The sequence below is a fragment of the Macrotis lagotis genome, chromosome 6, assembly GCF_037893015.1.
Source record: "Macrotis lagotis isolate mMagLag1 chromosome 6, bilby.v1.9.chrom.fasta, whole genome shotgun sequence".
Lineage (NCBI taxonomy): Eukaryota > Metazoa > Chordata > Mammalia > Peramelemorphia > Peramelidae > Macrotis > Macrotis lagotis.
In genome coordinates, this window is record NC_133663.1 from 69,242,038 (window position 1) to 69,268,190 (window position 26,153).

At 43.0% G+C, this 26,153-nt stretch overlaps 1 protein-coding gene across 9 annotated transcripts in view; it reads left to right on the top strand.

The window, feature by feature from the left end:
• TNS1 (tensin 1) overlaps positions 1 to 26,153 on the top strand; it is a 324,376-nt gene that overhangs the window by 24,079 nt on the left and 274,144 nt on the right. The window contains exon 1 of one of the 9 annotated variants that reach the window (XM_074191393.1): positions 14,758 to 18,283. The exons of 7 other annotated variants lie outside the window; for them this stretch is intronic. In XM_074191393.1, coding sequence (XP_074047494.1) covers positions 18,188 to 18,283 — 96 coding nt within the window. In that variant the 5' untranslated portion in view covers positions 14,758 to 18,187. Of the gene's footprint in view, positions 1 to 14,757; positions 18,284 to 26,153 lie in introns of those variants that run through there. One more of the 9 variants, XM_074191405.1, reaches the window with a different exon arrangement.

Consider the following 26,153-nt stretch of genomic DNA (forward strand, 5'->3'; position numbering starts at 1 on the left):
TTCACCACCAACTTCTCACCCCAGTCCTATTTTTAGGTGTCATAGTGGTTAGAATATGGGACTTGGATTTAGAAAGACTCAAACTTAAATCTTGCCTCTGTCACTTAAAACTTGGACTGGTCCCTAGACATCTCTCAGACTCAGTTTCCCCTTCAACAAATGATGATAATGACTATTGCATGTAACTTACAGGAACATTTTGAGGTTCAAATGAGATAATATTACATAAAGGATTCTATGAATTGTAAAGCACTATGTCAGTGTTAGCTTCTATTATTATTGTTCTCCCAAATTCATCATAACTTAACTTTGGTGATACCCTCTCTCTGGCGGACTTTGTCCTGGTAACCTGTTAGAATCCTCACCCACCTTATTGGTTGCTCCTTTGCTTCCTACATCTCCCTCCTGTACCTTGAATAGGAATGACTTATGAGAAGGGAAGGGAAGAAAGGAGAAAAAGAAATCAGTTTTCTTCCTGTATGATATAAACTGCTGGGGTTTTCCTGAAGGCAAGACTTCTTCCATCCCCCCCTTCTTTCCACCCTCTGTGAGCTAGATGTAGAGTCAAAAAGAAACTTTTCCCTTCCTTTTCTTCTGTTTTCACAATGTATTTTGACTGTGACTGTGAGATCAGTTTGGAGGGTCAGTGCACAGACCTGGGGCAGTAGGTTCCAGCCTGAGAAAAGCAACAGGGAGGGATGTTAGACATTAGGAAGGACTTCTACCAGTCACTTGTAAGAGCCAGATAATAAGGTGGTTTTGCGGGGGGGAGACTGTGAGGATTTCTTTCTGTCCCCACCCTCAAGAATTTTTAGTTTGGAAGAGATGCTAGTGACTTCAGGCTGGGGAGCATCCAGCTTCCTGATGGCAGGAGAGTGGTCGAAGTGGCCTCTGGAGGGTTTTTCTTCAGTTGACAGAATGATTAAATTGCTACTGATTAAATTGCTACCGATGTCCTCTCCACCTCCTCCTCTCCCTCTTATTGTATCAACACAAAGCTACTCTTCTTGGGTATATTGATCCTTGACTCCTCTCTGTGGTGCCATAAGGGAAGTCTGTTCGCCTCCTGTGGCAACAGGAGCCAAGGGAGGAAAGAGGAAATGAGGAGAGGGATGGAGCCGAGGGGCAGAGAACCTGGGGTTGCCTCTGGTGAAGGAATAAACACCCGAATAACCCAAGGATGGAGCCACTGAAATACCAGGGTGTCAGACAGGGTTCCCAAGGAAATGGAGGTCATTTTTAGGGCCAGGAGCAAAACCCAGAAAACTCTTTGCTTCTTCCTTCTCTTCCTCTTCACTTGGTGTTCTAAGAGCTCCTCTCTGCAGGGTTGATGTGGGAACGAGAAAGATGGGAGGCACAGGAAGAGCTGCTGAGATTGCCAGCCCTGAGGCCAGCAAGCCCATTTCTGGAATAATGTTAGAACAGAGATCTAACCAAGATAGAAGAAAACTCAGGGGACATGCTTGTGGGAGCTTTGATTCATGGGAAGGCTCAACACTGCTGCCTCATTAAGCCCAAATGAAGCATTTAAAAAAGGCCCCTGTTTTGCAAGTTCATTTCCAAAGCATTTTGTATTTAATTTGTTTGCCAGGGCAATAATTTTGGGTCAGAATGCATAGCAAGCTCCTAAGCATGTAATTCTTTTCTCCTGGCGTCTCTAGTCTTTTTCCCTTCAAGGGTCTTGCTCCTTTCCCCACCAGTGCCCCAGGCTCTACAACCTTAGACCTTTACCCTCAGTCACTCTGGTCTGGTACATGTTTCACAGGCATGTGACTGAATGATAGAAAGAAAATGGATGGATAGATGGGCTTCACATCTCTCTCTCTGTCTCTCCTGCTCTCCTTCTCCATCTCTGTGACCGTCTCGTCTTTCTGCCATCAGATTTGGAACTTCCTTCTTTGGGACTTCCCTTCAAACCCCATTTCAAACCCAGCTTCAGGGAAATGTCACAGGACCTCGTCAGACCTTTCCCTTCAGTCTCCTCATCTCTTGTTTTGTTTCTGCCTGCAAACCCAGACCCTGCCCCTCAGCCCCTTCTTTCCCACAGACAGAAAACATAAAGGAGAAAAACCTTAGAATAGCCCAAAGAATATTAAGTTGCTGCTGAGAAGGGATGAGGACCTGGGGGAGGGGAGGGAGTCTTTTGGGGAGTTGGGATCTGTGAGATCAGAAATATGAGTGGTAAGGTGATGGGGATAGAAGAAAAGGCTAAGACCTATTGCTTTGGACCTAACTAGAGTTTCTAAAGAGGGAAATAGAGAGCCTTGAGAGGGCAAGGGATATCACTCATTCCTGCAATATATATGTCTAATAACATCTACTATGAGTAAAACATTACATTTCATATTCTGGAGGTAGAAAGATAGATAAAACATGATTCCCATTTTCAAGTAGTTTACTGTTCAGAGAGTAGAAATAGGAGGAGAATATGATCTCATAAAGAAGATCAGCAAAGTAACAGATATTTCTGAACTGGAATAAGAATGAGGAAAGAGCTAAGGAATTTAGATTGTAAGCTCTTTGAGGACAGGAATTGTTTTTTAAAAAAAAATCATTGTCATTAATTATATACTCAGAGTTTATTAGTAGATGCTTAATAAATTTTGACTGAATTGAGAGTGCGATTAGAGCACATTATTAATTACACTAATTACATTAATTACATTAATTACAATTGGGCTAAACCAGAGAAGGATTTGAGCGTCAGCCCCCTACTCTGGATTGAAGAGCTGAAAGATGAGGGAAGAACATAAAAATGGAGGACATCATCAGAAAATCCTTCCTGATGTCTAACTTGATTCCTGTAGTAACAACACAGTTTCTCTTATTCACCTTCAATGAGGATGAAGAAGAGCTGATGTTAGCCTCTGTACCTTTTTCCTTAACTATGTTATTAAGCTAAATGATCTCCCTGCTCCCAGTCTTTCCTCTCCAATTACTTCTTCACCCAGCTGCCAGAATAATTTTCTTAATGCATTGGTCTGATCGGGTCACTCACTGTTTTGCATAAAGACTTTCAGTGGCTCCCCATTGCTTATGGAATAAAATTGCAGCTCCTTATCCTCATATTCAAAGCCTTCTGGTGTTTGGGGTCATCTATCCTAGACTTATTTCCCATTATTTCCATCCTCACACATCTATTATTCAGAATTCAGTTGGAATTCACTTATCTTTTCCTGCATCTGACTTAAATCCATGAATTTGCATGTTCTTACCTCCCTGGGTTTACATTAAATGCCCTTCTCATAGATTTCTTGTTGAAATCCTATTTCTTCAAATCTCAACTCCAATGTCACTTCCTCCACGGAGTCTTCCCTGGTACCCCAGTTGGAAGTGATCCTTTCCTGCATGGTACTTGCTTGGAAGAAGCTTCAGATGGAGAAAGGGACTGGAATTCCTTACTTCTTGGGTAATCTTCAGCAAATCATTTAGTCTTGCTCATCCCCCCCTATTATAAAGATGGAATATTTAATCTTTTATCTTCAATTTTTTCCTTCCACCATGGTGTTACCCTAGGGGGTGGTCTGGCAATCTGTGTGATAACCTACACAGTTTATAATTTGAATTGATAATCTTATGATCCCTCTCAATCTTTCATATCTTTGATTTCTCCTATGAACCAATTCCATTCTCATTTGAATCACAGTAATCCTGGTAGCTAGGGCAGCTAAGTGGAGCAGTGTACTGAGTCAGGAAAAACCTGAGTTTAAATCTGGCCTCAGCCACTTACTAGTTGAGTGACCCTGCACAAGTCACTCAACCCTGTTTGTCTCAGTGTCCTTACCTGAAGAAGGAAATGGCAAACCACTCCAGTATTTTTACCAAGAAAATTCTAACTGGGATCATGAAGAGTCAGACATGACTGAAGAATGACCAAAGAACAAAAATCCTAGTCTCTATCTTATTCCCCTATCTGAGTCTAAGTTCTTAGACTCTGCCCCTGCACCATTTCTTGCATGTGTTTCTTGAAGACTAAATTTTCCTCAGGGTTTAAGGCCATCATTGTGTTTTTCCTCAATCTTTCCTTCTTCAGACAATGAATCCTCATTCCCTTCCCCTGCTCCCTTCTTCCCCTGTCCTTCTATCACCTCAGTCCTCCTTTCCTGGCCTATCTCCAAGTTCTCTTAATAATATTACTTTGGCTCCTTGGGATTCCTGGCTCCTTTTCCTCTGGTTTCTCCAGAAACACCTGAATTGGGAGAGTGAACAGTTTGTACCAGACAGAACCTGCCATATTTTCTGGGGTTTGGGGGTAGGGAAGGAAGAAATGTCCTAGATGGGGGGACATTGGAAAGATACAAACTCTAAGCACTAAAAATTCTGAATGCTATTTTTTTTTTCAGCCACCTCCATGGTCAGGCCAAGGTGTCACTCCAAATGATGGTCAGGTAGCCTATTGAAAACCTACTTTTTCCACAATTTTGTTGGTAATAATCATAATCATAATAATAGAAGGCATTTACAAAGTTCTTTAAGGCTTGCAAAATGTTTCCTCATTTGGAAGTTGAGGGGAAGTGTCAGATTAGAAGGAACTAGAGATTGTTCATTTAACAGGATATGATGAGAAAGTGGGAACTGGAAACTCTGAATTTCTGAAGGGTCTAAGAATGGGGGGGGACAGACAAGCCAGGCTATTGAAGAAACATAAAGGAGAAACAGGAGGCAGCCACCACCCTGTAGATCACCACCACCCTTCAGACTTTGGTGGGGACAGTCCAGGATCCTGAACCCACAGCAAGATTTACAACCCAGTGCTCCTAGACATCATCCTGGGAAGCAGCCTCTGTGGGGAGACAGCCTGGCCCACTGTCCTGCCACAGCTGCTGAAGACCCAGTGCTTGTCACTAGAGTCCTTGGTCCTTTCAAGTGGATCAACATCAGAAACTGATGTGAATTTATCAGTAGAAATGGCATTAAAAAAGAGATGATATATACATATGCATACACACGGACATCTATACACATATACCTCTCTCCTGTGTTTCTATCTCTGTCTTTCTTCTTGTCTCTTTCTTTCTGTCTTTTTCTCTGTCTCTCTGTTTCTGTCTGTCTGTCTTTGCCTGTCTTCCCCCCTCCTGTTTTATTGTTTATACCCTAAAAACTATGAGACGTTTCCCATATGACTTGGAGCTGAAACTTTCCATATGTATTGTCTTTTTATGTGAGCTTCTTGAGAGTGGGGCCTGTCTTACTTTTCTATTTGTATCTCTAGGGTTTTTTAATTTTTAAAAATGAATTAAATATTAATTTTTAATACTTCCAGATCAGTTCTTCTAAGTTCTTTTTTCCCAATTAATAAAACTTTAGTTTCTCTCCCTCTCACCTCATTCGAAAACCAAATGAAACCCTTTCAAAAATATTACTAGCCAAGCAAAACAAATTGCTGCATTGGCCATGTCCAATATATATATATATATATATATATATATATACACACATATGTATATACATATATATATATATGTATATATATATCATTCTGTGTCTTGAGGTGTCAGGGAGGTGAAGTATAAATAAAAATTTTAAAAAATTTTAAAAATGAATTCAATATTAAAAAAGTTCAAGAGGCAGTAACAGGAATAAGTGGAAACTCTGTTCAGGCATCCTAGGAATTAGCCCTTTATATTTGGAGGTCTCCTAGTACTGGCATCCCAGTAGGATAATTTTTCTATCTCTAACCCATAGTCCTTTGAGGAGCATGAGCCTGGGTCATAAACCTTTTGTGACTTAGAAAGCTGGACATTCCCCTTCCATGAGGTCTATAAGAACAAAATAATTTCCTTCCCTGCTCCATCCTAGAGCCTTCTTTTGGATCAAGGAGAGGGTTGACTTGACTGGAGGCAGAGGATGGATGGAGGGAAGGGGTGTATGGATTACACTTAGATTAGTGGAAGGAAATGGAATATAGATCTCTCAAGTTGGGTTTGGAGTCTTCTTGCTCGTGTGGTTAGTTTTCTGTCTCTGTATGTCCATTTTCTTTGCTCTTCAAACAATCATTTACCTCCCCACCCCATCCCTCCTTCACTAGTCGCCATATAAAGGCTTTTTGGAACCTGTCAACAAACCAGCCTTGACTGAGTCTCAGTTATAGACTCTCTGGAAGCCCAACCTAACTTCTTTGATCCCAATCCTGAGCACCTCATGTAATAAAACAACTCCAGGGAACCTGCTGGGCTGAGAGCCTTCTCCCTCTTCCTTGGGATCTCTTTCATCAGGTGAGGTAGGAAGGAGGAGAGGTATGTTAAAGAGAAGAGGAGTTGGATTTGGGGGGGGGATTCCAAATTGACTGGACTGTCAGAGGCAGAGGGAGAGCATTGAGAATCTGGGAGTCAATCCTGGTCATAGAACTTCGATTGATGATGTTTGTCTTTCATTCTCAAAGAAGATCATGACATCAGGGAGGTGATGCCATGACATGCAAGTGAATTGGGTTCTATGGGAGCAAGCAGTGGATAGAGAACTCACCCTGGAGGCAGGAAGATCTGAATTCAAATTTGACCTCAGACACTTGCTACTTTCTAGCCAAGACTGCCTCTCATCCAGGTCCATCTCCAGTCATCCAGATTCATATCTAGCCACTGGGACCCAGATAGTTCCAGACGAAAAAGGGAAGCCTAGCACAGCAGCCCCTCACTCAAATCCAATTCACTTGCATGTCATGGCATTGCCTCCCTGATGTCATGGTCTTGGGATCATCTAGTTAATTCCTTCATTTTATAGATGATGAAACAGACTGAGAATAGTGACTTTCCTAAGGTCACACCTGGGAGTAAATGGCATCTCATGCTTGGACTATGCCAATCCATCTTCTTCTCATCTAATCTTCCCAAGATGGTATTGAGAAAGCTCATCATCTCATGCCTGAACTATTCCAATCCATTTTCTTCTCATCTTATCTTCCTAAAGCATAGATCTGACCATAATATTCTCTCCCCTACCCTACCCATTAAACTTCAGTCCTTCCCTCTGACCTCTGAATCAAATTAAAATCTTTCATTTGGCTTTTAGAACACTTTGCCACTTGCCCCTTCCTACATTGCCAGTCTTCTTATGTCTTCCTCCCCTTCACATACTCAGAAATACAGTACTGACTTCCTTACTATTCCATCACCCAATTCTGGGCATTTTCTGTGACTGAGTCCCATATCTGTTTCCATGCCCGGAATATTCTATATTCTCCCTCCTCCTCTTCACTTCTTTACTTCCAAGAAGCTTTCTCCAGTCCTCCTTAATCTAAATGCTCTCCTTCTGAGACCCCCCTTAATCCTGTATGTATATATATATATACATATATATGTATACACACACACACACACACACACACACACACACACACACACACACATATATATATATATATATATATATATATATGTATCTTGGTTGTACATAGTACTTTGTATGTTATCTCCTCATTAGACCTGTATGAACAGGGACTCCCTTTTGACTTTATTTTTTATTTCCAGAAAGTTATCTGGTGCTTAATAAATAGCACTTGACTGACTCTTATTCCAAATTCAGAGTTCTTTAAACTATAACTTACCTTAACTAAAGAGGTGAGGGGATTTATGCTCTATCCATCAAACAGTCTATCCAGAAGTCACTGCAGGCTACAATTCCCAGGTCTTCCATGATGATTGGAGGACAACTTTGAAAGGCTTGAGAACTCTGATCAATGCAATGATCAGCCATGATTTCAAAGGACTGATGATGATGATGATGAAGCACTCTGCTCACCTCCCTGACAGAGAGGTGATTGCTTCAAGATGCAGAAATATATATATATATATATATATATAAAATATATATATATATATAGCCAATGCAGCAATTTGTTTTGCTTGGCTAGTCATATTTTTGAAATGGTTTGGTTTGGTTTTCCAATGAGGTGAGAGGGAGAGAAACTAAAGTTTTATTAATTGGGGGGAAAAAAAGAACTTAGAAGAACTGATCTGGAAGTATTCTCAACTGTTATTTTATTTTGTTTTTCCAATTATATGTTATGAAAGTTTTTCAACCTTCATCCACATGCATATGCATGTTTTTAAGTTGCATAATTTCCTTCCACCCTCCCTTCCCACCCTCCTCCCCCATTGGCAATAAGTCTGGTCAATATTGTACATACATATTTGTGTTTAACATGTTTACAGATTAGCTGTTTTCTGTATGAGGAATTACGATTAAGGGAAAAGAAAGAAGACCATGAGATAGGAAAGAAAAACATAAGAGAAATTTTTAAAAAGTGAATGTAGTGTTCATTTAGATCCTGTAGGGGTTTTGGGGTTTTATTTTGCTTTGTTTTTCTTTCTCTGGATGTGGACAGCATTGTCCGTGACTGGTCTTCTAGGGCTGTTCTAGCTCTCTGAACTGCTGAGAGGAGCTACATTGGGAGAATTCTCATTGGGTTGAGCTATAATCTGAACCTTGATCCCAGTGAATGCTTCTATTCATTCGTAGTGGGGACATACACCTTAATCAAGCTCTACCTTGTGAACCTCAGGTGGTTATGGATGCATATGACTCTTTTTCTCTTTTCATCACAATTTCCCCTACTGTACTATTGTTTTGGGGTGGTAAGGGTTAATGGTTTAAACATCTTTGATCAAAGGTACTTAGTTCTTCACTGGGATTTGGTTTGGGGTTCCTTGGAGGTGAGGTTCAAAAAAGTGCCATTTCCTTCAGATGGTCCCATTTCAAGGAGGCTGGAAAAGGATAGTGGGGGAGGGACAATTGACTTAATAACTTGGGTCTTTAACTCTACACTGTTGTGCTTGGGGTGGAAGCAAGGTAATCCACATTTTTTTGCTTCATTTTCCCTGGAAGGATATTCAAAACAGACTCTGACCTCTCCTCTTTCTTCCGTTCCTTCCTCTCCTGCTGGCTCTCAACACTTCCCCAAGCTTTCTCTGCTGACTCTGCTAGCCTCCGGCTGCTTTTTGAGAGGTGGGGGTTAGCCACAAACTCTTCACCCTCCTCCTCCTCCTGACCCATTCCTCCATCTCTTTCTACTCCCTCCTCTCACTCTGTTTCTTCTCTATCCCTTTCCTTCTTTTTCCTTAGATGGCCTTTGTCTCTTCTCGTCGTTGATTCTTCATTTCTGCCTCATTCTCTTCTCTATATCTCTCTTTGGAACTCCAATTCTCTCTGCCTAGCTGGATTCTGCTCTCTCCTTCTCGTCTCCCCTTTCCATCTTTGTTTCTATGATTCAGGCTGTAATGCAGGGGCAGGGATGGAGGTGTGTGGGTAGAGATACAAAGGGTTGGTATCTCTGGCTGTCCTGTTTCTGTTTCTCTCTTGCCAAACTTAATAATGAAATGAACTGGGACTCATGGTCAGGCTGCTGAGAGAATCTCAAGGTCACAGGGAAGGTGCCCAAGAAGAGAATCTGTAGACAGATAAGGGGTAGGAGGATACAGGCATAGGGGGAGATGATGATGAGGAAACTTTGGGAGAAGTTGATTGAGATCTGAATTAGAGAGAGAGAGAGAGAGAGCAGGAGGGAGGAGAGAGAGAGAGAGAGAGAGAGAGAGAGAGAGAGAGAGAGAGAGAGAGAGAGAGAGAGAATCTTTTTAATTAGCTATGTCTGTCTCTATCTTTGTCTCTCCATTTGTCCCTATAGGTGTGTTTATCTCTCTGTCTGTCTCTTTGTCTCTATTACCATCTCTGTCTTTCTCTCTCCCCAACATTGACGTCTCCAGGACAGGGACTTTACCTCAGCTCCACAACCTGGCCCCCTCCTTCCACTTCAGTCATCTTTTTCTTTGCCTCCTCCCGTCCCCCACACCCCCAGTCTACCGGCGCATCAGTCAGTGGTCTGGTTTCCCAGGAGAGAGGAGAGGGTTGCAGTGAGGAGGCCGGTGGGGGAAGCTAATGGTATTAGCCAGTTCTAATTCATCCTCACTCCCTTGATTTCCCACCCCCCCTTCATCTCTGAGATCTCCCCTCCCCCTCTCCACTCTCCATTCATCTCACTCTCTCCCTGGTTCCATCAGCATCAATTAGGCAGCCCTAGCTTTAATCTCATTTAAAGGGGCCTGGTTTGGATGAAGTGGCTCAGCTCCCTGGCTTCTGCAGGATCCCTGCAGGCTCAAACAAGCGAACCGAGGCAGAGGGATGGACAAACTGATCAAGGTCCCTTTCACCACCTTCTCAGGGCTGCTTTCATAAATGTGGCTCCTTCTCTCTCCTTTCCCCCCATATTCAGAGAGAGGACTAGGGTTTCCTAACCAATATACAAGCCTAAACTTCATGCTTATTCCACACATTTTCCCTCTTTCTTCCCTACTCTCTCCCAACCCCCTCTCCCCACTACCATACCATGTCTGTATGCAACATAAAGATGTTAGAAACCATTTGAAAGTGACCCAAAAGAGGGCCTAGACTTTTCAGTCATGAAAATAAAAAGCTTTTGGGGGTAGTGTGGAGGAGGAAATCTGAATAATGAGCTTTTAGTGTCTGCAGGGATTTATGATACAGAGGAGGGTCACCAAGCTATTCTTTATCCTGGTGAAAGAAAGAGTAGGAAATTCCAAGTTGCAACAGGAGGAGGGGGCCAGTTAGACATTGGGACAAGCTACCTGAATCTTGTCAAATTGATTGATTGATATTTGTCCATTGCTTTTGAAGACCATGACATCAGGGAAATGATGCCATGACATGCAAGTGAATTGGATTTGAGAGTGTGTGTGTGTGTGGGGGGGGGGGCTGTGCTCAGTCACCAGACTCATTCTCTCTTCCAGAGCCTTCTGGGTCCAGTGGCCAGATATGAATCAGAACTACTGGAGATGGCCCTGGTTGCAAAGGGAGACTTTGGCCTTTTAAAAGCTAGGTTTTCTTTTAGGTCACAGTTTGATGGCGGCATGTCCATTCAAGCATTAAGGTCAGACAAGAGAGAGATGAGGAGGAAGCCAAGAATGACCCTTTCCAAGAAAGAAAAAAAAAATAAGCTGGGAGGGTAAGATCCTTAGAATTTCTCGGTGGTCAGGAAGAACCTCTATTGCATAGACCAAAAAACTCCAAAAAAATTAATCTAGGAGGGGAAGACCCTTAGGGATTCTGGCTAAAACAGAAACAACATGTCTAAGCCCACTTGGTCATTGTTTTCATCCTGATTGGTTCAAAGTAAATGTAAATAGTAGGGTAGAAAGGGCATTGAATTTAAGCTGGATCACTTTGGTTATTTATTTATTCTTATTTTGTATAAATGATATTTTTTTATACATTACTAAAATATTCTTTTTTAAGAGTAAACAAGTAAATACCCCCTCCTCCCCAAAAATATAGACCCACATGATCAATAAAGTAAAAGAAAGAGAAAAATTAAATTAATAATAATAATAATAATAATAATAATAATAATAATAATAGGTGTAGCCAGGTGGTGCAATGGACGGAGTGCCGGCCCTGGAGCCAGGAGCACCGGAGCCCAAACCAGGCCCAGCTGGGTCACTTTGAATTCTAACTTTGCTGTTTACTACATATTTGCTCTTGGGCAAATTGCTTTATCTCTCTGGACCTTTTCCTCATCTGTGAAATGGAAGAAATAGTGGACTAGTTGACTTTTCCAGTTCTTTATTCATGATTGTGTGGAATAATTTTCTCCGAGATCATAAAGTTTAAGTGATTGCAACCTCCCTTAACCCTCCTCCCAGTCCCCAGAATCTGCAGAATTGTGCATTAGAAAGACTATGATACAGAAGAAAGGATCTAGAACTGATTCACTGTATTAGTTCTTTCTCTGGCCTCAGCCTCCCCATATGCAAAATGGTGAATTTCACTGATTAGATAAGATTGTCTTTGTCTTTGCTGTCTTTGTACCAAATAGATTCTTAATACAAGTTTTGTTGATTGTTGATCTCCAGGGTCCCTGCTAATTCTATGACATATGTGCCTATACTAGACACAAGCTCTTTGAGGTCCTGCGTAGGGGGTGTTGGGCACTTTTTTCCAGAGTCTGGGAGAGGTACCTCTCCTTTCTGAACTGAGACAGAAGGGTTAGAATCAGACAAGGAACTTTGGAATGAAAATTGTGCCCCTGTATGATTGAGGTCAAGCCATGTTCCCTCTGGGTCTCATCTGCAAAAAGAAGGGATTGAATGATGACCTCAAGGGTCCCTTCACCCCAAAACATCTACCACGGTTTATACATTCAAACTTTAAAAAATGAATCTTGACAATTAATTCCAGAGTATCTTAAAAACAGTCTCCAGTATGAATTGTTTCCTGTATTTATTTTGTTAGGTCTAACTACCTCTTCCATTAAGATACACTGGTCCATCTTTCCAGAGCATATTATATGAATGAGTTTTAAAGTTTATGATCTGACATTGCTCCACATCACTGCCTGTTTGAGGCTGCTGGAGGATTCTGGAGGGCTTGGAGTAGAGGAATATACGAGATAGAAGCTTGAAAACTGATTTTCTCCATTAACTGGAATCTAGCTAGAAATTCTTTACTTCTTTGGGAAGGAGACCCAGAATACCCAGACTGGGAAATGGGACCCAGGCAAGAGCTTCCTAGAGGATTGCAGGAGGGATTGTTGCCTGTAGGGAAAGGGTGAAAGTCAACCTGTTCTTGTGAGAAAGCAGAGGGGCTGAGCAGAGAGTCTGGGGCCGGACGGGATCTGTCCCCATCAGATGGGAAAAAGAAAGGGCGGCAAGGTCCTTGGGGAGAGGAGCTCTGTGAATCTCTCTCAGGGTGTGAAAGTGGGAACTGGAGCCTCCTGATCAGATCCCCAAGAGATACTTCTGGGACAGGAGCTGCCTTTGTCCCCTGTAGACAAAGCACAGCTGGGCAGACTGGGACTGGGGAGGGGCCTGGGGAGTGGACAGAGGACACACTGTGTGGATCCTAATCCCTATCCTCTACCCCTGCCCCCAAACCTCCCCGAGGCTGCGACTGGGAGAGTGCGCTCTCATTTCTCTGAGATCTCTTCCTGGATAGTAAGCACACAGATGGAGTCTCTGGAAATCCTTTCCACTCCCAGGTCCTTTGGAGTGGGGGTAGGGTGGGGAGAAAGACCCCTCTGGAGGTTTCATGTGGAATGACTCAAAGTCTTCACTTTCTTTACTGGGGTGGATAAACACCATCCTGATGCTGTAGGGATATTTGGAGTAAATCTGGTCTCACTTCTTTCAAGCCAGGAGTGATCTTGGGGAAGTCTCTCAACTTCTTTTGGGTTTAACCTCCTAGTCTCTAAAATTAGGGGGTTGGAATAGATAATTTTTTAAAGTCTCTTATGGCACCCTTCTGCACCCTTTTAGCACCCCTTTCTATCTGCAGAGGACTATGAAACCTCTCACTTTCCCTCTGTCTCTTCATGCCTCCAGACTTGATGTCTCTGGGTTTGATTAAGGGGAGGTGTGGAGATGGAGAGAAGCAGTTACAACTACCCTTCTCCTAGGCAGATCCAAACTGGAATCTTGAGCTTCATAATTAAAGAATAGAGTGTGATTGTGTGTGATTGTGTGATTTTGTGAGTGTGGATGGAGCGAAGGTCTGGGAAATGCAGACATATTTGATGCTGAGTTGGGATTAGAGGTAGTGGATGTGGGGTGGGGATATGAATAGAGGAGTTTTGGGTCTCTGTAAGTCATCATAAAAAGGGTGGTGGCATGTTCTTCAGTTGGATTGGAGTGGAGTTAGACCTCCTTACTAGAATGGGTTAATGGTGAGAGCGACCCTGGAATTCCCTTCTTCCCTGGAAACTTCTCCAGGCTGAGAAGTTTCTTCTGTCTGAGCTGGGGGATGGGATATCCTTCTCAGAGACAGAGAATTGATGGATTGACATCTGAAAGGCAAGGTTAAGTCCTGAGATTCTGATTTTATGGTGCTGGGAAAACCCATTCAAACCTCTGACTAGTATTTTGACTTTTGACTGCTATTACTGTTCATTTATGTTGAGGTTTGTGTTCCCAATCTCCAAAGTGATCTTGTGAAAAATCAGCAAGAATAGAACTCTTGGAATAAAACAAGTAAGCAAGCAAACAGATGAACAACAGCAACAAAAATCCAATATGATGGATAGTGGACAGGGAGCTAGATTTGAAGTGAGAAGACTGAGTTCAAATCCTTCCTTAGATGCACACAAACTGTGTAACCCTGGACAAGTCACTTTACTCTGTGCCTATTTCCTCATCTTAAAAGAAGACTGAGAGTTTTTTAGGTCCCTTTCTGTTCTAAATCTTTGACCCTATAAGTTTATGAACCCCCAGAGAAAAATGTAAAACTCCAAGATCATAGAGGACTAGGAAGAACCTTAGAGATCATTGTTTCAATTCCTTCATTTTACAAACAGAAAAGAAAGCTCTGCCCCAGAAAGATGAAATAACTTGCCTATTCTTGCCCCCTATAGTGGGGGGGGGGGAGTCACAAAAACAATGAGTTACATAAGCAGGATTTGAACCCAAGACCATTCAGATCCAGTGATCTTTCCTCTATATCACTAATAGGCACTGGCACACATGGGCCTCAGTTTCCTCATCTGTATGAAGAGATTAGACTAGATGATCCTTTCTTCTTTAATGTCCTTTGATTTTGTGAAAATGGAAACCATTGGAAATGGGGATGAGGATTGGATTAACCAGAATGATCACAGCTATTTCCCAGCAGACACTGGAAACCTGTGATTCTTTAATGTTCATTCTCCTGAACATTATGTACCTCTGATGTGTCCTAGAACAGCAACAGCAGCAAAGTCAGATAGAAGCAGGGGCCCTCATATTGACTTAGAAAATCACATATTAATATTATTTGTGTTTTATTGTATTTTTATTTTATTAAACATTTCCCAATTTTAATTTGATTCCCAAGTGCTTCTGAGCATTGTAGGTTTCATGTGTGAAATGATTCTATCCTAGAGGAAGGATAATGGTAATGGATAGAATCTCCCTTCTAGGAAAGACCTGGTTCCCCAGAAAGAATAGGCTGCCCTTAACCTCAGCATTTTTATCTTCTCTCCTGCATGGGCCCTACCCAGGGAAACAGTCTCCTCCATCTATCAGTTCAGTTTTCTAACTGAATCTGAAAGTCACTACTCCTGCTGGAGAAAGCCTGGGATGAAGAACCTTTCTCTCTGAGTCCCTTTTTAGAGTTGCAAAGACTTGAAGTATTTAAAAGTACCAGAAGTCAATGTAGAATCATAGCTTTGGAGACAAAAGAGCCCTTTGAAGTCATCTGGGCCATCCTCTTATTTTCTAGATGGGGAAACTGAGATTGAGAAAAGAAGATTGGACAAAGGAGAACAATTTGTTCCATGGACTGTGAAGGGGTTTGAGGTATTTGATGTGGAGCATTTGAGTTTGGTTAGACATAGAAGATGCCAAGGTTCTCCACTGAATAGTCATCCTGACTTTTATCCTGCCACAATGGAAGAGGCCAACAACTTTGCTCTGCTCTGCCTTGATTAAATCCAATGTACTTGCAAGTCAAAACATCACCCTTTGAAAACAAAGGTGGAACAACAACAAACCCCACTTCTTATGCCCCCCCCCAGCTACATGTGGTATGGACAGGGCAAGTAACTTTGGGGCAGTGGAAAAAGAGTTGGCTTTGGAGATAGAACATTTGGGTATGAAATCCCATTGAGCCCCTTAACAATTGTCTGACTTTGGGCTTCATCTCTCTTTGCCTCTGTTTCCTCATTTTAAAGTCAGAGGATGGGGGTCATTTGCCTTATGAGGTCTCTTCCAATTCTAAAATTAACCAGGTACAGGAGAGGACAATGGAGCCCCACTCCCCCTCCTATTGCATAATAGTGAAAGCACTGGCCCCCAGCCCAAGGGTCCTAAAGCCTAGCTCTTGGGCATGAAGTAAAGCGGATGGGTTGGGTTTTTTGGGATTATTTCAGAGGTAAGAAAGGTAGCCAGCTCTACCCTCTTTACACCCTCCTTGCCACGCCCCAGTTCTTTCCAGGTGAAATCCTCTTGAAAGGGGAAAATAAGGCATCGAAGGACATACTATAAGAGATACCTATATTTTGGAATGGGGATAAGCTCTACCGCCTGTCTAGACCTCAGTTTTCTCATCTGTCAAATGTGGGATAGTGAAGGGAGTGACACTCTATTCTTTGCCTTGATGATGAAAGAAGGATTATGGGATTGATTCTATCAAGTCATTTCTGGCATCTGCCAGGACTCTGTCTCATTTTTCTCTTCCACCGGTTGCCTGGTCATCAAAAACTCGGGCTCCTCCAAAGCAGAGGGCTCATTGGATAGATCGGATGGATAACTCTGGTTCTTGGAAGAGCTGGATGGGGGGAGGGCCAAGGGACCTGGGAAGAACCAGAGGCTTCCGGATGACACCCCTCCCTCCCCTTGAGGAAAGCATGCGCTTTGCCCAGTTCTGTTGCTGCTGAGAAACTGGGAGAGCTGCCAGCAAGCAGAGACCAGGGAGAAAAAAAGGGGAGGGGAAAGGGGGAGCTGGAGCCTGCAGGACCATGGCCTCCAAGCTCACTAACCAGAAGCAGTCCTGGTTTGTTCTGCAAGGCCCTCTTTCATGCTTCAGACTTCCCTTCCCTCCCTCCAAAGCTCTCTCCATCTTTCACCTTTTCCCGTCCTGCTATTGTTGGGGGAGGCATTAGGTCCAGAGCAGAGCTTTCCATTGCTAAGCATCATCCTTAGAGATCAGAAGCAGAGAAGACCCCTCCCCTACACGCACATAAAAAGGAAAGACACCTGAAAATGGAACTAAGGAAGGAGAGTTGGAAACCCGCCCCTCCTACCTATTACCTAGATACCCTTGGGTCATTTTCTTTCTTTAAGGGGAATGACTTTATTTGGTTGTAAAGAGAGAATATTGAACTAGATCAGAGGTTCTTCATTTCTTTTGGGTCATCCTTTGGCAACTTGACAACCTTGTGAATTCTCTGATCCCCTTCTTGGAATAATGTTTAATTGCATAAAATAAATAGAAAAAATAATAAAGCTAAAAAGTAATTTTTTTTCTCATCCACGTTCATAGATTCCAAGAAATCTATCTAAAATTCCCTTGGGGCCCCAAATAAGAATCCCTGGATTAGTTGATGTCTAAGCACTACACCTTTTGTTTCTATGAATCAATGTGTGGCCATGGTAGGTTGGGAAGAAAATGAGAAGGTTAACTTCTCCTCTACTCAGAGATCAGGGTTGGAGAGTCAGTTGTGAAGGTTTTTGGAGGGAAGCAATTGGATTTCCTTCATCTTGAGCACCAAGACCTTATTTGCCTGGCTTAGATAAATATTCAGTCTCGCCTGCAGGCAAAGGGATAATTGTGATGATCTCTCCCAGTTTCAGCCCGGGTTGTAGAGGCTCATCAGTATTTCAGTGTATCCCCCCCCCCCCCCATCTCTCTGGCTGGAACAGGAGATATGGGATGAGTTTAGATGAGGAAGCAGGAATAGGGGCTCATGATCATGGTTGGGCATCCAAGATGGGACAGTGAATAGGGAGGGAGTATTGTGTTTGAATGAGTTTTTTTTCCTTAAACTCTGGGAGTGAGCTGGTGGCCTCTCCTCAAGTAATCACATTGTGCTCTGGGGAGCAATATGGGAATTGGAGTGAGATCTGGAGGGAATCCATTCACACACACACACACACGCACACGCACACGCACACATACAGACACACTCACTCACTCCCCCCACCACACACACAGTCCCACTGCAGACTTGGACCATAGTGCTGCTGTGGTGGTTACGGCTTCTGGCTTTTGCCTGTGACAGGCTCAGCCCCAGTCTGAAGCCTGCATCTCTCTCAAGGTTCCGAAGCCCTCAGAAGTTGGCTGCCTGGCACAGCCCTCCCAGTGTGGAGCCCCAGCCTGCCCGAATCCATCAAGAGAAAGGCAGAGGTGTGCCGGGAGGCTGTCACTGCTGAGGGAGGAGGAGAAGGAGCAGCTGAAGGGCTTTCCGGAGGAGGTCGGGGAAGTCCAGACCCGTTGGGAGCTCCCTGGACGCAGCACCCAGCTCTGACTTGGGACTTTGGAGAGATGCAGGCCCCCTCGACCTGGGGCTACTGACCCTCTGTACTGCTGCCCCCTTTGAAGGAGAGGATGGGAGCCTGACTCCTGGGGGCTGAGGCAGAGAAGACCCCCGAAGGGGAAGAGACAGAGCAGAAGCCTTGTCCTCCTCTTCCCTTTCCTCCCTGGCCTTTCCTAGGGCCCCCACGGGCCCCCACACTCCCGGGTGCATTCAGAAGCCGGTCCCTGGGACAATATGACACGTCTGAGCTGGTGCTTCACCTGCGTTATCCGCTGGGGCAAGTATTTGTTTTCCTGCCTTCTGCCCCTTCGATTCTGTCTGCGGAAGGAGGTAAGCTGATGGCAATGCCCTTCCCTGATCTCCTAGGACTGGGGGGCAATGACAGCGTCCAGGGCCTCCTAAGACTCTTCCTCCCCTGCATCTTTCTCCTCTTCATCATCCCCAGTGGGAAAAAAAAAACATTAGAGATGGATGCATCATCCTGGGTCTCCCTTGCCCTGCTCTTGAGCTCGGCTTAAGGAATTCCTCTGGCAAAGAGAATTGCTGCTCCACTGAGATCACTGCCTTCCACACTCCCTCATTGCTCACTTCAGGCACCCCAGCATTTGAAACCAGAGCACTTTGCAGTTGGGGTAGATATGAGTTGAGATAATAGACATAGAAACCCTCTGGTGGATATGAAGATTTGGACACAGAAAGGCATTTCTGTTGAGTTTAGATTCCCCTCCCCCCAAGTTTCTGTGAGAGGGGAAGGGTCCCTGGAGCCCTGGAAAATGCTTTTTACTTGGAAGAATCAGAGGCTCAGTTCCCTAGAGTAAGAAGCAAACAAAGTAAGATGAAAAGAGATGAGTTTGGATGGTATTAGATGAACGCTGGACACAATGTCAGATCAATTTTGATGGTTGGAGGGGCTGGGAAGTTGAACGGGTAGAGGATTCTAAGCTAACTGAGGAAGAGAATAAAAGCTGGGTGGACTCTGTGAAGAGCAACAAGATTTGGGGGAGATGGGCAAGGGATTGGGAAAGGTGGACAGGGCTTAGGTAGATTCTGGGGGCGAGAGGCAAGGGCCATACTGCATTGGGGGAGAGGGGTATGAGATGGGGAAGACTTTCATGGGCTGCATATATTCTGTCAAGCAATACAAAGATCAGGGTAACTTTGGGGAGAAAGGCAGTTTCTTGGGGTCATTAGGAGAGAAGCAGGAATGGTCTTTGTGAACACTTGGGGAGAGGGAAGGAACTGGTAGCAGAATGTGGTAGGATCCTGGGGGACAGGAGACAAGCAAGGAAAATATTGGGGAGAAGGTTATATAGAATTTTATCCAGGAACAGGGTTGGATTTCCTGGCATAGCCCCTTTGATAAAGAACCTTTCCTTTCCAAACACATTCCTGGTTTAGGTTTCCCCTTGGCTGGGAGTGGGGGGTGTGGAGAGAGGGAGAAGATGGTGGGAAAGCTGCTTGGCTGGGGTCCCTTTTTTAGAAAGATTCATTTCTCATGTGGCCAGGAATTAACAACTGGGGTGGCAAGAAGCCAGATGGGCATAAAGCCCAGGGAGCCCCCTGGGCTAAGAGAAGGTGGTGTTGGGAGGCGAAAGGGAATCTGAAGGGTGAGACTGCCTTGCTTTTCTAACCTGTCCTGTGATCCTGTAGGAGAGCAAGGGGAGATGCAGTGGGGCATGAACTAGGGAGGGAGGGTAGAAAGCTCTGAGTAGTTCCCCTTACCACAATATATTTTTTTTCTTCTGAAGTTCTGAGTAGTTTCTTTACCCCATTGGGTTTGTCTTCTTCCAGTGGGACTAAGTGTGGTTTTACTTTGCCATATTCAGTGAGATACAGTTATTATATAGAAGAGGAAACTGAGGCAGAAAGAGGGTTAAGTTATTTGCCTAAAGCTATGTAGCTAATTCATGGTGAATTAGGACTCTTCAACATGCTAGATTCCAGTCTTTTCACAAAGCAGACTCAGGCCTAACTCTGCAGCTTCTTAAATATCTGGTGATAGGGCTTCCTCCTGACTGCACCATCATCAATCCCATCCTTTCTTCCCCCCTTGCCACAATGTCAGCAGTTGGGGTAAACTGGTGATTGAAGTCCTGTGGGGTGGCTTTCTTCCTTGCAGACTCCTGCTTCTCAACTTAGCTTACCACTTACCTAACTGGCAGAGGGAATGATGCCAAGCACCCTTCCCAAAGTGCTTTGAGATCCTCCAGAAGGTGGTGTCTCCTGGACTGAAGGAATATAAAGGGGATTGGTTGAAATATAAAGGGGGTGGAAGGTGGGGAGGTGGTCCTTGAAACCATTCCCAGTTTGGCCCTGAGTTCAAAATCTACTGGACTCCAATGTTTAGGTTCCATTACATTCAGAGAAGGAAGCCTGCATTAGGAAATGAATTGTGAAGATAAATAGGAACCAAAGGTTCTCAAATACTTCCTCACTCCCCAAGTCTTCCAGAGAGCCTTCCCTTCTCTTTTCTATAGTAAGACAGAGACAGTTTGGATGGGAACTGAATTTCTTGCTGTGCCAGGTTGGTATTGCAACTGCAGCTGGTTTCCTAGGTCTGGGGCACTATGATATCTTGAATGGGCATTTCCAGGTCTTTTCATTTCAAACAGGAAATTAGAACAAGGGAGCAGATAGAGATAGAGACAGTAATACTCAGGGATCTTATTATAAAATGTGGGAATTGTGGCTAAATCATAGACCCCCTCCCAGATGTATTCTTGTCTGTGAGTCCTTCCTTTGCCACGGTCCATGAGTGGTAAGAATATAATGACTTTCCTCCCCATGTCCCAATTGAAGAAATCAAGGCACGTGTGGGGAAGATAGGAATGGAATCCAGAGAGAGATCAGGGAAGTCAATTCAACTTTTTCCCCATCCTGTCTCAATTTACCTAGTCTGAAATGTTCATATATTAATAATAATAATAATAACATAATAATATATAATATGTATCTACCATATATATATAATACTTTTAAGATTTGAAAAACACTTTATGAAATGTTATCTCATTTGATCTCCCTAATACCCTGTGAGGTACATTTTAGTATTATTTGCATTTTACGGGTGAAGAAATGAGCTGGAGAAGGGTTCAAAGACTTATTCAGTGTCAATTAAATGCCTGCATCAAGAACTGAACTGAAATCTTGGTGAATGACAACCAGCCCCATGTTCTATTCATTGTACCACCCAGCTTACCCTTTTGTGTCTTATGTGAGGGAAGAAGGAAGGAATCTTAGGGTCATCTGTATATTCAGGGAAGGGTTAGGAATGAGTATTCTCTGGGTGCTTCAGGATTGGGAGCTGAAGGGTGCAGGGTTGGGTTGGTTGGCCACAGAAAGGAGGTTGGATAGCAGAAGGGCCCCAGCTGGGCCTTGCAGCCCACTGTACCATCCCACAGTGCCTTTTAGAGATGGGGGCTGCCGTTTTCCTGGTGCCTTTGCAGACCCCTTCATGGCCAATCAGCAGCCAAGCTAAGGTGTTCTGCTGATACAGCAAAAAAATCCTTGGATGCCATCGCCTGTTCACTGCCCCCTCCCACTGCCCACCGGCTTCCAGCCAGAGCTCCAGCCCTTGGCAAACAGAGGGATGGGAGCCCTGTTTTAGCCCAGAGGTTGGGGACTTAGCTCTACAGGGGAGAAGGCCAAGGAATAATGAAGTGGATATTAGGCATGGATAGTTCTGCCCCAAGGTCTGTAGCTAAGACCTCCAGATCTTGAAATTTCTCCTGAAATAAGGTATTCTCAATATCTCTGTGCCTCAGTTTCCCACTCTGTCTAGAAGTGGGGAGAGACACAGGGAACAGTTCCCAAAACTTGAACCAGATTCTGTTCCCTAAGACTTAAGTGTGCTCATGTATGTTGAGGTTCAAATAATGTAATTAATACAAAACATTTTGACACCTTTAAAGTAGCAAACATTAGTCATATATTATATATTATTGTTTTTGGTGGCGTTTTCAGTAATATCTGAATATTTGTGATCCCATTTGGGGTTTTCTTGACAAAGATACTGGGGTGGTTTGCCATTTCTTTCTTAGCTCACTTTACAGACGAGAAAACTGAGGCAAACAAGGTTAAGTAGCTTGTCTGGGATCACATAGCTAGTAAGTGTCTGAGGATGGATTTGAATTCAGTTCTGTTTCTAAGCTTAATGTTTATGCATTATAGCGCCACCTAGCTGCCTTTTTGCATATTCTATTTTTATATATTTATATTTACATATTACATATTTATAATTGATTCTAAATTCTAGTTGTTTTCGATTAGATCCTTTGGCCAAGTCATATCCTTTTTCTGTACCTCATTTTCCCAATGCATAAAATGAGGAGGTTAGGCTATCTTTTTTTAATTAGGTTTTTGCAAGGCAGTAGGGTTAAGTGGCTTGCCCAAGGCCACACAGCTAGGTAATTATTAAGTGTCTGAGGTTGGATTTGAACTCAGGTACTCCTGACTCCAGGGCTGGTGCTCTATCCACTGAGCCACCTAGCTGCCCGAGGCTAGGCTATCTTTAAGGACCATTCCAACTCTAAATTCTATGAAGAATACGAAAAGATCAGTCTTACTTAAATGCTAACTTCAATTCAGATCGATGCAGTACAATCTAGAGTGCCATAACTAAAAGCAAAATGTATGATTGGGATGCATTCTTCTAGTATTAATGGATTTGGGACTAAATGATGTGAAGGAGAGAAGACCACTAATTCTTTAAAGTTGTCAGAGCCTCAAACCTCTCTGTGAAGTAGGTAATACAATGATAATCATTCTCATATTGAAGGTAAGGGAACTGAATCTTAGGGAAGTGAAGTGACTAACCCAGGGTCACTCAGTTAATGAATGCCAGATGGGTCATGTCAACTAGCTGTTTTCCAATTCCTTTGGAGACAGAGCAGGAAGAAATAGCTTGATATTCTACAAGAAAGAAGGAGGTCAGATATCAATGAATATATTTTATGGTCAGTAGGCAATGGTATGGAAAGGGATGATGGAGCATCCCCTTTCCTGGAGCTCTCTCATCCCTGAAGAGACTGGGAAGGCACCTTCTCTAGAAGATTCTTCAAAGCCCTTCCCACAATTGACCCTCATCTTTTTTCCTTTTTCCATTTCTATCTATTGTATATCACTTTGGATAGGGAGGGCTGTACAAATTGGGCAAAGAAGAGAGGGCAAAGATGATTCTTTGGCAAGATGGACATACTGGGGTGATAGCAGGATTCTGAGCAGAGAGAGAGAGATCAATCCATGACTCAGGCTTGGAGCTGGAGGGGCCCCCAAAGCCACCTAATCCAACTCTGTTGTGTGGTAGTTGAGAAACTTAAGGTCCAGAGAACGTCAGTAATGGGATTTCTCTGATTATGATTCTGTCACTATTTGCAAGGGACCTTGTTGCTGTGTCAGTGAATCAACAAGTACTCATTGAATACTTAATTTGTCCAAAACATTATATTAAAGGATATAGGGTTGTTTAAGACAAGGGAACTGTCCTGAAGGAAAAAAAAGGAAAAAAGGAAGAAAATAAGAAGGAAATATGCCTTTATTAAGTATAAACACTGTCCTAAGATTTTTTTAAAAGTGTTATCTCATTTGATCCACACAACAGTCCTGGGAGCTAAGTCTTATTATCATTCCCATTTTACAGTTGAGGAAACTGAGGCAGACAGAGGTCAGATGACTTGCCCTGGGTCACACAACTAGTGAAAGACTGAGATCAGATTTGAACTTGGATCTTCCTGACTCAAGGACTAGCACTCTATCCACTGGCTTCCTCACCTAGCTGTTGGGGAGTGGAGATCTAGGGTCCAAGGACCCTATAGATTATCTCATCCAGTCATTCACAGCCTTAGACCATTGGGTTAAGGGTGGGAGGGGAAAGAATTATTTCAAGATATTCACCAAACCACTATTTTTTTGGATCCCGATATATTTATATAATTATATTATTGCTGCTATATAGTGCTCCATAACATTTTTGTTTTGTTTTGTTTTTTTTTGCAAGGCAATGGGGTTCAGTGACTTGCACAAGGTCATACAGCTAGGTAATTATTAAGTATCTGAAGTTGGATTTGAACTCAGGTCCTTCTGACTCCTGTGCCATTTAGCTGCTCCTCCATAACATTTTTTTCATATCATTTTTTTTGATGATAAAAAGGAAGAAATTCAGGAAGGACTCCAACAGATTGATTGGACCTAGATTTGGCAAACTTTTGGGAAAATCTGAATAAGATGCACAAGATGGACAGGTACAGATGGGTCTATATTGTCTAAATTGATAAAATTCCAGGTCTATTTGAATTGACACAGACTTCAAACTAGGAAAGGTTTGAGAACCACTCACATTTCTTGACCTTTCCCACTCCACAGCCTCTTCATTTGTCTTTCTTCTTCAACTCTCTCTATTTCCGTTCATACTTTACTCTGTTGCTAAAGAGTCATTTTTCCCAGCTTGATAAACTATGACCTCCAGGAGCAAATAGAAAAGAGTCTGTTTAGCTTTTAACCCCAAACCTGGTAGATTCTCCCATTTCTGACTTCCTTCAAGTGCATCTCAAATCCCATCTTCTGCAAAGGTCTTTTCTGGTTTCTCTCTTATTCCCTCATTTCTGATATTGCCCCCACCCCAACTGTATATGTCTTCTCCTCCATGAATAAGCATTTGTCTTTATTTTTTCCAATTGCATGTAAAAACACTTAAAAATTTTTTTCTTTGAGTTCCAAATTCTCCCTCTCTCCCTCCTCTAGAAGAAAATTTGCTATAGATTGTATTGGAGGTACTTATGTTTGTATGTTTTCTCTATTCCTTGAAGAGTGGGACCATGTTTTCACCTTTCTTCATATTCCCAGCATTTAGTACACTTTATACAGAAAATGCTTAAAATAATACATACTTATTGAGTGACTGGCTGGAACCATTGCATGAGCCTCATTACAAGATGAGGAAACTGAGGTCTGTAAAGGTTAAGAAACTTCCTCACATTGGGTAAACACCAAAGCCAAGTTTGAAACCCAGGTCTGACTCTCAATCTGCCTTCTTCCTCTCAATATTGCTTGACTTTTTGACTCTGTTTTCAGAGGAGGGGTGAGGGGGTTAACATTTTTAGATGAGAATGGAGAATTGGATCCAGTGATTGATTGTAAAGCACAAAAAATAGATAAGATTGGTCAGCCCCATTTCACAGGTGAGAAAGCTAATATATTCAATCTGAGAAGGTGTGTGTATGATGTGTCAATTGAGTGACCCATGCAATGAGATGACAGAAGTTTGGAAAACGAAGGCTCTGTGGAAGTCTTCACAGAGGGGATTGGGTTGGGCTTTGAAGAATGAAGGTTGGATGAATAGGGTGTAGTTGGCAGGGAGGCATTTCATATGGGGAGAATGATTTGAACAAGGGCTCAGAAATGGGGTTGCATTAGACGTTTCAGGGACTGTCTGGGAGGAGTTCCATCTGACTAAAATAGTGTTGGGGGAGGGGAACAATAAACCAAGTGGGGAAAGGTAGGTTAGGGTGCAGTTGTTGAAGAAAAGAGGAAAAGTCTATAATGAAGAGTAATAATGTGGAATTATTACATGTGTTCAGAGATTCCTAAGATTTCTGGGGCTTAGAATATAGCAGAAGGGTTGATTATTAGGTACTGGAAAGAATTTCCTGACATGGAAGGGATATGGAACATCTGCAGAGGAGCATGTCATAGTGAGGAGTGTTTTTGTCTCATTGCCTGGAGTTAGACTCTTAATACTGACATTTCCTAGCTGTGCAGCAGTGGGCAAATCCCCTAACCGATCTGTTACTCAGTTTTCTTCTCTGTAAAATGGAGATGCATTGCCTCAGCCAAACTGAGATCTGGGAAAGACTTTAGCTTAAAAAGGTCAAAGCCTCCCCCTGCATCTGGGGCCATTTCCAGTCATCCTGAATCATATCTGGGCTTTGGACCCATATGACTCTGGAGGAGAAAGTCAGGCTGAGAACTTTGCACAGAACTTCCCTCATGATGTTCAATCCCATGTCATGGCATCACCTTCCTGATGTCATGGTCTTCTTCAAGAAGGAAGAACATACAACCACAAAACAAAGATAATACTTGTAGATGGCTAGGTATTGCAATGGATAGAACACTGCACTGGGAACAAGGAAGATTCATTTTCTTTAGTTCAAACCCAGCTTCAGATAGTTGTCAAATGTGTGACCCTGGACAAGTCACTTAA